This window comes from Trypanosoma theileri (genome assembly GCF_002087225.1).
Source record: "Trypanosoma theileri isolate Edinburgh chromosome Unknown TM35_Tth_12_V1, whole genome shotgun sequence".
NCBI classification, from domain to species: Eukaryota; Euglenozoa; class Kinetoplastea; order Trypanosomatida; family Trypanosomatidae; genus Trypanosoma; species Trypanosoma theileri.
The window spans coordinates 366959-381207 of NW_021639854.1; the positions used below are offsets into that span (position 1 = coordinate 366959).

A 14249-nucleotide genomic window follows, 5' to 3' on the forward strand; every position below is an offset into this window, starting at 1 on the left:
AAAAAAAAAAAAAGGATAACTATGTCTTTAACACGTGTAGCCCCGAGTAGACTTGTGCCTGGGGCAAATGGTGTCTTTCTTACACGTGCTGTAAAGAAGTTAACACCAATTGAAGTGGCACCGCTGCGGGATGCGATTGCCCCTCCATACATGGTGAATCTCATTCATACACCTTCTCATACCATATCGCTGCGGCGTTTTCTCGCCCTACGGCATCAATTCAGTACAGGACTGTACTTCAATATAGCGACAGCACGTGGATGGTATTTACTAGTGCCGAGCCATCACGCACCACTTGCAGATGCTGCAGGACTTCAGGCTTGGCGAGATCGACATCATTATAGGTATCTTGCTGGAAAGAGAGAGAAGAAGAATAATACGGATAATCATAATAATAATAATAATAATAATAGTGTGTTGGAGCAGAGTGTATCAACAACGGCAACAACTACTAATGGAACTAGGAAATTGGATAATGAGTCTGATTTTTGTAAAACTGAGGAAGAGGATGGAGATAATAATAACAATAATAATGATTTTGATGATGATGATAATGATGATTATCATTATTCTAGTAGTGACATGGAAAGAATTGGAAAGTATAGTTCTGGATCATTAACTACAAAGAAAACTTCACATCCATTATCTCAGAGACCACAACTTCATATATCGCCTCTAACTATTGCAGAGGATCATCTCTTTGAGATCAATGATGGTATTCTGTGGGAAATACCTCCACGAGATGATCTTGCCAACTGCGAGTACTGGAAAATGCACAGAGAACGTATGCAATTATATGAAGATACAAACTCTGGTAAAAGTGAAGAAGAGTTACTTACCATGTCTCAATCTATAGATGGTGAAAGGGAATCAAAAGACGGGGTGATAAAGAAGGATCAATATATGCAGATGCAACAAATCCTTCGAGCCCTCACACGTAAAGCCAATGTACGATTAGAGGTAGATGATAATACACACTTACTGACACTAGTGCCAATTGTAAACTTAAAGGAAGGTGACGAGTTGTTCCTTCATTACGGTCGTGAATGGTGGTCTCAGCGACTTCTCTCTAGTGTATTTATGTCCGTCTCAGATGCTGAAATGAGAAATGTTCGCTGGATTGAATCTCTTTTCATGGAACCTACAGATGTTGCTAAACCATTTCCATTGCTTTGCTCTGCAATTGCAAAAAAGAAGCATAATAAGAAGAATAAGAAAAACAGTGAAGATAAAACTGAAAAAGAGCGTGTAAATGAAATGTCTAGTTCTAGCAATATTTCAAGAGTAGAAAGTGAAGGAAAGTTAGTGCTCTATAATATAGCCACACAGCGAAAAGCCACAGATACAGAATCCCTTGTTTTTGCGCTGCGTAGAAGTTGTGTTAACCAAGATTTTTTTACCCGTTTGGTTGGGGCACATGGAACGGGAGTGTTTGATGTCTCGCGTTGTGATGATGAGATTCCACTTCGTCAACTACGCCGTGTGTTGTTGGCATCCCTGCGTGAAGAACAGTTATCGCAATCCACAGGAATATCAACAACAGCAACAAGAAGAGGAGGAAAAGAAAGAGAAGGAGAAGGAGAAGAAGAGGGCGGCTTAAGAGTTGGGTTGAAAAAAGGAGAAGACGAGGAGGATGATGGTTCCCTCGTGCTTTGAAACTATTTATATCTCTCTCTGTTGTTGTTGGAGAGGGAAGGATTATCACAGATGAAATACGGTGATGATGACCACAGTATATATTTTCGTTATTATTATTATTTTTTTTTTTTTATCATTAAAGAAGAAAAAAAAGAATTCATTTTATGTATTTTCTTGTAGAAGATACTATTTCTATATCTATTTTTTATTTCTCTTGTTGTTCTTCTTGTTTGTCTTTTTTTCTTTTTTTTTCTTTTTCCTGATTTTATTTCTTGTTTGGGAAGGTCCTATCCCTACCTGTTGCGAGGGTAAGGAAGGAAAAGAGAAATAAATAAAAAGAAAAAGAGAAACAAAACAGTGGAAGAGAAGAAAACAGTACCAAGAGGAGTCAAAGAAGAAAAGAAAAGAAAAGAAAAGAAAGGATAGAAACAAAAAAGAAAAGAGGAGAAGAACGAAAGAAAAAGACAAGAAAAGTAAAAAAGAAGGTATAAAGTGGAGACAAAATACAAAAGTGAAATACACAGCCGCAAATTAGAGAAAGAAAGAAAGACAGACATTACACACCTGCACCTATAGGTACACACACGCACACATATATATAAATAATCAAAAAAAGAACAAGATAGTTACCGTGAAAAAAAAAAAAAGAATTTTTTTTGCTGCTTGATTATTTGATTATTTGATTTTTCTCCCAAATGCAGGTGAAACATTACAAGACGTTAATGGCCTCTCAGCAAGGCTTTGCCCGCACACAAGCTATTTGTTGGTCTCCAAATAATAAACGAGTGGCGGTTGCAGATAGCAGTCGTATGGTAAACCTTTATGATGAGTTTGGTGAACGTCGGGATAAGTTTCCAACCAAAGCGGCAGATGGTAAGAATGGAAGATCCTATGTTATTAGCGGAATGGTATTTTCTCCTGATAGCTCTAAAATTGCCGTGGGACAATCTGATGGAATGGTGGCAATTTACCGTATTGGTATTGAATGGGGTGAAAAGAAAGCTATTTGCAGTAAATTCCCACAAACCACTGCTGTTACTTGTGTTTGTTGGCCTAATACTTCACAAGGCGTTGAATTGGTGGTGTTTGGAACACTTGAGGGTAAAGTAAAGGTGGGAATTTTAAAGGCGAATAAGTCTCAATCCCTTTATGCACATGAACACCCAGTTGTTTCTATTGCAAGCAGTACAGATGGACAAAAAATTATTTCTGGTCACCTGGATGGTTCTGTTTATCAATATACCTTTGAATCTGAAGAAACCAATGAAGTATCTGGATCTAAAAAGATTTTTAATCATAGCTGTACACCATACGTATTATTATGGGGAGAACATATTTGTGCAGCCGGACAAAATGGTCATATTACTTTTTATGAACGTAATGGACAAAAATCTCAAGATTTTGATTATAAATTGGAAGAAGAAGGAGATTTTACGGTGGGATGTTTTAATCCTAGTGGACAAAGTTTGGCTATTGCAAGTACTGAAAAGTTTCGTCTACTAGATTTTAATCTTCGCTCACGCAAATGGGAGGAAGGTGTTATTGTAAAACTTCCCAATTCCTGCAGTTTTTCTGCCATGGCATGGAAATATGATGGAAGCCGTATTGTAACCGGAACTCTTACAGGAGCTGTGGATATGTTTGATACGTGTTTAAAAAGATACCGACTTCGTGGTGCTTTTGAATTTACATATGTAAGTCATAATCAAGTAATTGTAAAACGATTAGCAACAGGAACTAGAATTGTTTTACGTTCAAACTTGGGATATGAAGTTCAACGTGTGAATGTTTATCAAGATCGTTATTTGGTAGCATATACATCTACTACACTTCTTGTAGGTGATCTTGTCTCATGCAAGTTATCTGAAGTTCCTTGGCAACTTTCAGGTCGTGAAAAATTTGTTTTTGATAATCCACAAGTTTGTATGGTTTTTGCAGCTGGTGAACTTTGTTTAATTGAGTATGGAAAGAATGAACTTCTTGGTACTTGTCGTACAGAAGAACGTAATGCTCATCGTATTTCTGTTCGTATTCATGAATCACCAGGATCTGGAGATAATAATGAAAAACGTGAACGTAAATTTATTGCTTATCTTATTGACAGACAAACCATTCAAATTGATGATTTGGGAAGCGGTATTTCCGTTGCACGAATATCACATCAATCTCGAATTGATTGGCTTGAATTAAATTACCGTGCCAATAAATTACTTTTCCGTGATAAACAACATCAATTATTTCTTTATGATTTAGAAGAACAAAGTCGTACCACATTATTAAATTACTGTACATATGTTCAATGGGTACCTGGTAGTGATGTTGTGGTGGCACAGAATCGAGTAGAATTATGTGTTTGGTACAGTATTGATGCTCCTGATCGCGTTGCGGTGGTTCCTATTAAAGGAGAAGTGGAAGGTATTGAACGTGGTAATGGAAAGACAGAAGTCATTGTGGATGAAGGTGTAAATACCGTCGCTTATGGACTAGATGAAGCCCTTATTGAGTTTGGTACCACCATGGAAGATCATGATTACAATAGAGCTTGTGATTTATTAGATCAAATAGCTCTTACACCTGAAACAGAAGCAATGTGGGCTAATTTAGCTAATTTAGCTCTTCAAGAAATGAAATTACATATTGCTCAACGTTGTTATGCTGCTTTGGGAGATGTGGCGAAAGTCAATGCACTTAATCATATTAATGAACTTGCAGAAGCAGCAGCTAAAGCAAGTGAAGGACTTACAGATGGTTATGATCACTATACAGTTCGGGCAGAATTATGTATGTTGAATAAAGAATACAAACGAGCGGAACAACTATTCCTAGAAAATGGTAAAATAGAAGAAGATATGGCTATGTGGGAAGAAATGAATCGTTTTGATGAAAGCATTAGTGTTGCTGAAGCTCGTGGTTGGCCAGATTTGGCTAATAAACGTGCCCATTATTATAACTGGTTAATGGAAACGGGTCAATATGAAAAAGCTGGAGAACAGAAGGAACATGATGGAAAATATATTGATGCTATTAATTTATACCTTAGAGGTGGTACACCAGCACGTGCGGCAAATGTTGTTTCAGTACATAATTTAAAACCAGAATCTCAACTTTTAGAAGCTATTGCAGCTGCACTTTTTAAGGCTCAAGTATTTGAAAAGGCAGGAGACTTTTTTGAAAAACTTAAAATGGATGAACGGGCTATTCAAGCATATAAGAAGGGACATATCTACAGTCGTGCGGTAGAATTTGCTAAACGAGCACATCCAGAGCAAGTGACAGAACTAGAAGAAGCTTGGGGAGATTACTTGGTTTCACAGAAACATGTGGATCAAGCTATTAATCACTATATTGAAGCGAAAAAATATAGTAAAGCTGTTAAAGCTGCTATTGATTCACGACAATGGAGTAAAGCTACAAATATTCTTGAAAGTCAAGTGGTTGGAGCGGATAATGATCAGACTGTAAAAGGATTCTATAAAAATATTGCCCACCACTATGAAGAATTACATCAATACAGTGATGCTGAGAAATTTTATATTAAAGCTGGATCTATTAATGATGCTGTTGAAATGTACAATCGGGCTGGAATGTCTGATCATATGTATCGTGTAGCCCAACGTCATCTTTCACAACAACAACTTATTGCTATGTTTGTGGATCAAGCAAAACAATTGGAAGCTAAAGGAGATTATGCCGGAGCTGAACGTATTTATCTGAAAGTGGATGAACCAGATCAAGCTATTGTCATGTATAAAAAGACCCGTGATTATACAAATATGATTCGTCTCGTACAAGCCTATCGTCCAGATTATTTACTGAAAACGCATTTATCTCTTGCTGCACAATTTGAAAAAGAAAGTAACTTTAAAATGGCAGAAACTCATTATGTAGCTGGAAAAGATTGGGGACGTGCTGTTAATATGTATCGGGATCGAGAAATGTGGGAAGATGCTGTACGTGTGGCTAAAGTACATGGTGGGGCGAATGCCGCTAAACAAGTTGTACTTTCTCGTGCAATGGTGATTGAAGCCGAAGATGGTGTACGACTTCTTATGAAGTTTTCACTTGTGGATGCGGGTATTGATGCGGCGCTGGAGGCTCAGAAATTTGAATTGGCATTACAATGGGCACAATTGGCACAACCAGCGAAATTACCATATGTTTATCTTAAGTATGCCATGCATTATGAAGATCAAGGAGATTTTCGAATGGCAGAAGATGCTTTTCTTAAATCTGGAAAACCACGTGAGGCTATTGATATGTATTTACATCAACATGAATTTGAAAATGCTATGCGGGTAGCAGAGAATTATGATCAAACGGCAATTCCTACTATTTTACAAGCAAATGGTCGTGCTTGCTTTCAACAGGGTAATTATCGTGAAGCAGAAACATTATTTGTACGTGCAAATGCTCCTGAAGCATTATTACGAATGTACATGGATGGTCGTCTCTACACAGAAGCCCAAAGAGTGGCGAAGGAACATTGTCCAGAGATGTTAGGAGAAATTGCGAAACGTATTGCATTACAATCGAATGATCCAAAGAAAGCAGGTGCGGTATTGGAAGAACATGGAGAATATCAAATGGCTGTGGAAACTTATCTTGGTGCAACACCAGAGCAGGTATCAGATCCTAATGTTTTGGCAAGTTTATGGGTACGTGCAGTAAAGGTGGCACAAAAACATGATCGTAATATGCTTAAAGGAGTTTTACGTATTGCTACAGGTAAATTAAAAGATGCACATAGATATGTGGAAGCCGGTAAATGTTTAGAAGATTGTGAAGATTATAAAGGAGCTATTAATATGTATGTTCATGGTAAGAAATTTGATCTTGCTGAATATTTAGCCAAACGTATTAGTCCAGAACTAGAAGATTATGTAAAACGTGCTATTGTACAAGATAGTATTGAAAGTGGAGGTATGAAAGATGCGAAAGTGGTGGAAGAAATTGATCCAGAAGCGGCACTTAAGGCTTATATTACCAATAATGACTGGGATAATGCTATTCGTATGGCAAAACAACGTACAGCAGAAGAAATGAAATATGTAGCAGGTTTAAGAATGAAATATCATGTTAATAAAGGTGAAATGGCTCAGGCACTTGATGTGGTAGAAGAATTACCCCTTGATACTGGTGATTTCCGCTTTTATGAAGTTTGGGTAGAAATGGCTGAACGACTTGTTAAAGTACTTCCACTTCAATCTGAAAGCAATTTGAAATTGGATAAATTTCATACAAGTTTTATAAATGTTGCCGAAAGTATGGCTACATCTGGACAGAAACCAGAAGATGTGACAAAGGCAAGAGCACTTGCACACGTTGTTCACATTTACTATATGGCTCCTCGTATGTTAGAATTATCATTAAATGACTATGCATTAAAACTTATGCTTGGACTTCCACGATGGATTCCTTATATTGCCCCTGAACAAGCCTTTTATGATGCTGGTATGGCAGCGAAGAAGGCCGAATCTGATAACTTGGCTTTCCTCTACCTTAACCGTTTCCTTGATATTTGTGAAAAAATTGAAGATGGCGCCTTGGATAGTACCGCTATTGATAACGAAGACTTTGACTGTACGGACTTTCCCAAGAAATACCCCCTACCGCGAACCTCCTCCATTGGAAAGGAGGCGGAGGAGGAGGTGAATAAGTGGGTGTTGGCCGTCTCGATTGAGAGCAACCTGGACGCCCACCTCCCCACCATCATGGACCCGCAGAATCAGGTGGAGATGTTTGAGGGGGCGCTGCAGTCGCCGGCCGGGGCGGTCTTCCCGGAGTGTGCGGTGACGGGGTACCCGATCGTCGGCGGCGGCCTCACGAAGTGCCGGAGTTGTCAGCGGCCGGCCAATCAGGAGGACTGGAATCGATATATTGTGTTGGGGAAGAACTGTCCATGGTGTGGGGCCGCGGAGTCACCGGATTTTAAATTGTAGAATCCTTTTTTTTCTTTTCTTTTTTTCTTTTCTTTTCTTTTTGTTGTTTGGTGGGGGGAGGGAAGTGAAATGAATGGTGTAAGAAAAAGGGAGAGAGGGGTGTTTTTTCTTCCTTTTGTTTTTATTTTATTTTTCTTTCTTTCTTTCTTTCTTTCTGTGTATGATGTGCTTGTGGGTTTGCCGTTGTTAATTTTATTATTTTTATTTGATGTACTTTTTTTTTTTCTCTTTCTTTCTTTTTTATGTGTGTTGCTGTGTGAAGGGGGTACCTATCGCCAGCAGCGGCATTGGAGGAAAAGAAAGAAGAAGAAAAAAAAAAAAGAAAACAGCAGGATAAAAAGAAGTAAAAAAAAAAAGAAGAAAAGGCAACAAGGGAAAAACACCATGTAGAGAAATGAGACAACTTTAAGAGAATGGAATGATAGAAAAAAGAAAAGAAAAGGGAAAAGGAATTGGAAATGAACATGAAGGAAATTTCTTGTAAACAAACAAACAAACAAGAAAATCAAAACAGTCAAAAAGAAAAAAAAAGACAATAAATGTGTTGTATGGTAGTGATAGAGGGAGTGTGAGGGATTACTACACTTGGATCTACTGATGTGTGTCCATACATTTTCTTTTTTTTTTTTTTGTTTTTCTCGCTTCTATCATTCGTATCGTCTCTGCTGCTCATTTTTTTTTTCTTTTCTTTTTTTTCTTTTTTTTTACCAAAATTGATGTAACCTGAGGGGATGAAAAAAGAAATATATATATGCAAATATAGAAATTTCAAAGAGGAAATTAAAAAAAAAAAAAAAAAATGAAAAAATTTTTTTTTTACCGAGAAGTAGAGTGTGACGCCGGTTCATTACTTATTGAGCCTTTTGTTATTATTATCATTATTAGTGTTATTATATTTTAACTTTGTAGACGGAGAGGGGAGGCTGAAGTAAGCCTTACACATTCTTCTTTGAACGTTCTTTCGATACTTGCATGTCAATATTTTTTGTACCATTCTTATACGTGGTTGTAATCTTTATATATTATATATGTATAAATATCTATGTATATATACTTGTTTCTCATTTGCTTTTTTTCTTTTCTTTTTTTTTATTTTTGTACTCATTTCTCATCCATAGGTGTTTGACATTGTAACACAATCGTGAGGGGTTTAAATTTATAAACCATACAGAAGAACACACAAACACACAGAGAGAAAGAAGAAAAAACAATAGATAGATAGAAGGATATCTTTCTCTCTCTCTCTCTCTCTCTCTCTCTATATATATATATATATATATATATACATTGTAGAAGATAACAACACTCACTCTCACTCACTCCCAATGGTACGATATGTAAAGAGACCGTGGTATACACCACTGGGGTTTATGGCCTACGCCCCGCAATCATACGCCCCACTACTAATGGTTCTCTCCGTAGCGATTACATTCCCATTACGATATAAACTCTCCGAGTACTTTGAACGGCAGCGGGATGGACCACACGTGGAGTTGCGGCGAAAGGCCGTACTTTATTATAGTGAGATGGAACGTATGCACAGACGACAGGCATTGCAGAATCAAGCCAATCTGCAGGAGGATGATAGTGCACATCGACTCTCCGCTACTCTGCAGGCAGAGGCACTGCGAATGGGGCATGTGGATCAGGAGTATAATTACTGGTATGCACACCAGCGGGATGCCTTGCGGGCAGAGAAACTATTGGCAGAAGTAAAGGAACTGCAGGCACGTCTGGGGCAGCAGGCATAGTGAGAATAGGAGACGGTAGTAAAGGGGGGAGTATAAGTATTGGTTATATCTATTAGTGTAGTGAATATATATATATATGAGGGGATAGGGGGTTTAATGGGATTTGTGTATTTGGGAAACGTTTAGCAAAATAGATATGAAAGTTGTAAAAAAAAAAAAAAAAACTGTTATCAGAAAACAAAGAAAGAAAAAAAAAACATTGTTTCTGAATAATAGGGATTAGTAATAATGGTTACCGTATTATTAATATTATGATAGTATAATTAATTATTTTTTTTTGTTTATTTTTATTTTTTTGTTCCTTCCTTTCCTTTTTAGTTGTATTGTCATGAAGGATCAATCATGACTGTTTTATGTTCTAAGTGAGAGTATTTTTCTTTCTTAGTGTATGTTACTTATCTCTCTTCTTTTATTCTTATCTTAATTTTTCCTATATATATATATATATATATATATTCTTCTTTCTTTCTGTTTAAATGTATTTCTACAGCTTCTTATGCCTTTATGTTTTTTTTTTCTATTTCTTCCTCTATTGTTCTTCTTTTTTTTTCTTTCCTTTTCTTCTTTGTGTATATATTTTAATATTATTATTATTATTATTATTATTTAGGATGGGTTAAGTATCCTTATTTTGATTATTTAGTGGTGAGGAAAGGTATGCATGACTTGAGACATGCCGAACATCTCACACCGTGGATAGATACCGAAAGACAACGTGTTTCATCTCTCTTGAGAAAACACCCATACAACAATAATAATAAAAATAATAATATCAATGCAGAGAATAAAAGTTCATCATTTATGAAATCAATTTCACTAACAGGAATAGAAGGAGAAACAACAGGAGGCACAAGATTAACTACACCAGCACCACCAACAACAACAACAACATCTTCTGTTAATTCATCTTCTTCTTGTTGTTCCTCTTCTTCTATTCATGTTGGTGTTGGGGAATCTAACAGCAGTATGGACCACTCTGTGGGTTCTCTCTCATTACATAGATGTTTAGATCTACTCGTGCGAGTGCAGAAGAATCAAGCGGAAAGTGTATTATTAATCACTACTCTTCGTCAACGTCTATTCCCAACATCCAACGTAAATTCTTCCCATCATGATAATGATAATGATAATAATAATGAACGAAAACCTCATGTGGTTACTTTAGATGAAATAGATCGTGAAGTTGTGCGTTTACGAATTATTGAGATGAAACACGCTGGGTTACACTCCAAACTCATAGAATCTATTCAATACGTAATGTCACCATTTAAATCCTTTATACAATATGAAATACGTAGAGAAGAAGCGGAAGTAGTTGTAAAAGGAGATGGAATGCATAATAATAATCATCATAGTGATAATAATAATAACAGTATATTATTAAGAGACTTGTGTAATCGTGTGGAATGTCTACGTGAACAGTTTATAGGACTCACACAATTGCAGGAAGAGGCAATGGAATCATTAGGGGCACAACTCTCTGAACTTTTTATCCTACCAAGAGGTATGAAAACATTGTATTATTATCCTAACAATAGATTAGATGAACAGAGTAATAATCATAATAATCATAATAATAATAATGATAATAATGCTGTTGAGAGACATATACCCCGGGGTGATCATCGGCATACTACTGTTTTACACTTTCTACAAGAGTTAGAGGATGTTGTGGCGAGTAAACAACATATTGTTGTTTGTTTAGCGATGGCATTAAGAGAAATGTACAATATTGCCTCTTCTTCTTTTTCTAATGTTGCCGCTGTTTCTTCTTCTTCTTCGGTTACTATGAGTGGTATTCCTCCTAATACTCCTAATAAAAATACTGCGGTTGTAGATGAGATGATAAGTAAAAGAAGTTATTCCCTTCGAGATGAGAGAACTGAGAGAAGTGTTGATGATTGTGTTTCTGTTTCTGTTTCTCCTGTGAGTACACTGCGACCATCCTGCTCCGCCCCACGTGAGGGATCACTACTTGGAAGATCTGCAGAACGTCAACAAACCGCATTTACACAACAACTCTCAACAGGCGAAGTGCGGGAGTGTGTGGATGCGGATGGGCGTTTGAATGATGTTCACACAACTGAATCTATTTTCACTGATTTATCCCCATTGCCGAATGTGCGAGATGTGCATAGACCAATAAGGAATACTCAACATGCAGTTAGTGTTAGTAATAGTAATAGTAATAGTGATAATAATAATAATAATAATAATAATAATAATAATAGTGGGAGTAGGGAAAGATCAGGTGAGAGATATAAGGAATATGAACTACACCAAGAAGAACTGATAAAAGAAGAAAAAGAAGAACGAAATTTATTTCCTGAAAAGTTGCCATCGGAGGAAAGTGGAATTTCTCCCAAAAGTGGAGTTCCACGATCGCCATCGTATTCCCTGCCTGTTACCAGAGATGTGAGTCCCACTGGCGAGGGAGATGATATCACACCGCCACCACTGGCGAGATGCCTGGAAACGACAAGCACTAAAAACTTTGCAAGTGGGATTGAGAAACACAATAAAGAAGAAGAAAATGAAGAAAGTGAAGAAGAAGAAAGAAATGTGAAAAAGAATAAAGACAGGAGAAGTAATACTGGAAATATTCCCAAAACTATTACAACATCTCCACCATCACCAGTGACATCTCAACAACAAGAAGAAGAAGAAGTAAAGAAGGAAATAAAAGAGGGAATAAATAGTATGGATACTATGAACGAGAATACTCGACTACGCCGTATGTTGGATGCAAAGGATAATTTAATACTAAACATGCAAGAACGCATGTTGGCTGCAGTACCTTTATTTGTAGATCGTGTAGAAAGTAGAAGTAGTTCCTCTTCTCGCGGTGACTATGCTGAAGAGAGATCATCCACATCCACATCATTGCAGAATCCATTACGGGAGTTGGAGGTTCTGAAAGAGTCATTAGAGGCACAAGTGAGAGAAAACAGTTATCTGCGGAGTACATTGGATGTATTGAAGGAAGAGAAACAACGATGGAAACAAACAGCACAGGAGTTAAAGAATGATAATACTCTATGGAGAGATAAGGAACGTTTATCACGTCTACGTTGTACACAACTTGAAGAAGATGTTATTATTTTAAAGAAACGACTCTTAACATTGGAAGGAGTGTTAAAACTACAAGACACAACAGGAATAACAGGAATAACGAGAACAGGATCTACCTCTTCCTCCAATTCCTCCTCAAGAACAGCAGCAACAACAACAACATCTGCATATTCTACTTCTGGAGTTCATGCATCTCTTCACGATGTACCATTCCCACAAACATCTTCAAATAATAATAATAATAATAATAATAATAATAATAATAATAATAATAATAATAATAATAATAACGATAGTAAGAACAAGATGTATGTTGATATCCACCATAATAACACTCATGATGAAATATCATCTCAAGAGCGTAGTCGCAGTCAAACACAACCCCCATCACTTCCAGAGGAAATGCCTATTTCACAAACATCCATATCTCTACAACAAAAACGAAATCAAATCTTCGCTAAACTCGCACGACGGGTGGATGACAGAGTACAATCAACAGCACACACACATTCTTCTTCTTGTGATAATAATAATAATAATAATAATAATAATAATAATAATAATAATGATGAACCTGAAGTAGTGATTGTTTCCCCTTTAACAGAAGAACGTGTGGTAGGGCAGTCTGGGAGTACATCTGCTGCAGGAATAAAAACACCACCACCAAAACTATCGCCAAACTCTATTTCTCGAATTGATAGACGTCTCTCTCCAGAATATATCTCGCCACCACCGAGAATCACCTCTTCTGTGAATAATGTTAACAGTGAAAACAAGAGTGAATGTAGAGAAACTACACGATTATCAACAAGTGATGTAAATCGTATCCTTGCAAGTGCGAGAAGTCTTTTAAAAAGTGTACATTCAACACGAAAACATTATAGTGGTAAACCATCTACATTAGAAGGAGTCCCTGTAGACTCTACATGGTCCGATGGCCATACTTCCAGTGATGATAGTTATCAGGCAACTTTTCCTATAAAAACAACAGAAACCGTAATACCCGAAAAGACGGCCACACCTTTAGAAAGGATGAGACGATCTATTTCACCACCAAATGGAGGCGTTTCTCCTTGTTCCTCTGTTAGTTATTCATCCGCGAAGAAACGGACTCAACGTTCACGTCCTCTTGAGAGAAATACACCTGCTACTGCTGTTACTACTGCTGTTCATATTGTTACTCCAGAGAAAGTAGCACAAAGGAAAGAAGGACTCTCAACAAAAACTAAAACAACAACAAAAACAACATCATCAACTCTAGTCTCTACACCACAATCGAATGGGAAAGGTATGAAAGTGTCGGTGTCATCATCGTTATCATCATCACCTCAAACACGACAATTAACCGCACGTGAGGCACTTATGCTTGAACTTCGAGAACAATTACGTCTACTTCAAACTCAACATGCAAGTGTTCTTTCTCAAGCAGAACAACTAGAGAAAAAACGAGAACAAGTTATTGCAGCAATTCAACGTCAGAGTAAAAATACTAGTAATGTTAGTCTCTGTAACACCAGCTACAACAGCAACAGGAGTAGTAGTAGTAGTGATGGTGAGAGCATAAGAAGTAGTGGTATTGAAGAGTTTAGTAGAAGTAGTACAGATGTACGTCATCATCTCATTCCCTTGCTTAAGAAATTCGATATAACACAAAAGAAGGTATTAAAAAATGAGGCACAACTCCGCGAGTACGTGGATATTGTGAGAAAACAGTTGAAAACGTTAGAAGATGATCTCTTGTAACATATGAGGTTATGTGCATTGAAATATTAGAAAAACACGATACATATATACATAGAGTATATAAGGGGGAAAAATAGATGCAATATATATATATATATATATATAT

General features: G+C 36.9%; 4 protein-coding genes across 4 annotated transcripts; all 4 read left to right on the forward strand.

Moving 5' to 3' along the window:
• Positions 1-21: 21 nt before the first annotated feature.
• TM35_000122560 (uncharacterized protein) lies at positions 22-1656 on the forward strand (the record flags this gene model as incomplete). The annotated part of the gene is made up of 1 exon (XM_029025231.1): positions 22-1656. One exon carries the CDS (start codon positions 22-24, stop codon positions 1654-1656), a length of 1635 nt encoding a protein of 544 aa, XP_028883547.1.
• A 677-nt stretch (positions 1657-2333) lies between these two features.
• On the forward strand, positions 2334-7577 carry TM35_000122570 (intraflagellar transport protein 172; the record flags this gene model as incomplete). The annotated part of the gene is made up of 1 exon (XM_029025232.1): positions 2334-7577. The coding sequence occupies one exon, from the start codon at positions 2334-2336 to the stop codon at positions 7575-7577; it is 5244 nt and encodes a 1747-aa protein (XP_028883548.1).
• Positions 7578-8902: 1325 nt separating this feature from the next.
• Positions 8903-9328, forward strand: TM35_000122580 (uncharacterized protein; the record flags this gene model as incomplete). Its single annotated transcript, XM_029025233.1, has 1 exon — positions 8903-9328. The coding sequence occupies one exon, from the start codon at positions 8903-8905 to the stop codon at positions 9326-9328; it is 426 nt and encodes a 141-aa protein (XP_028883549.1).
• Positions 9329-9985: 657 nt separating this feature from the next.
• TM35_000122590 (uncharacterized protein) lies at positions 9986-14143 on the forward strand (the record flags this gene model as incomplete). Its single annotated transcript, XM_029025234.1, has 1 exon — positions 9986-14143. One exon carries the CDS (start codon positions 9986-9988, stop codon positions 14141-14143), a length of 4158 nt encoding a protein of 1385 aa, XP_028883550.1.
• Positions 14144-14249: the final 106 nt, after the last annotated feature.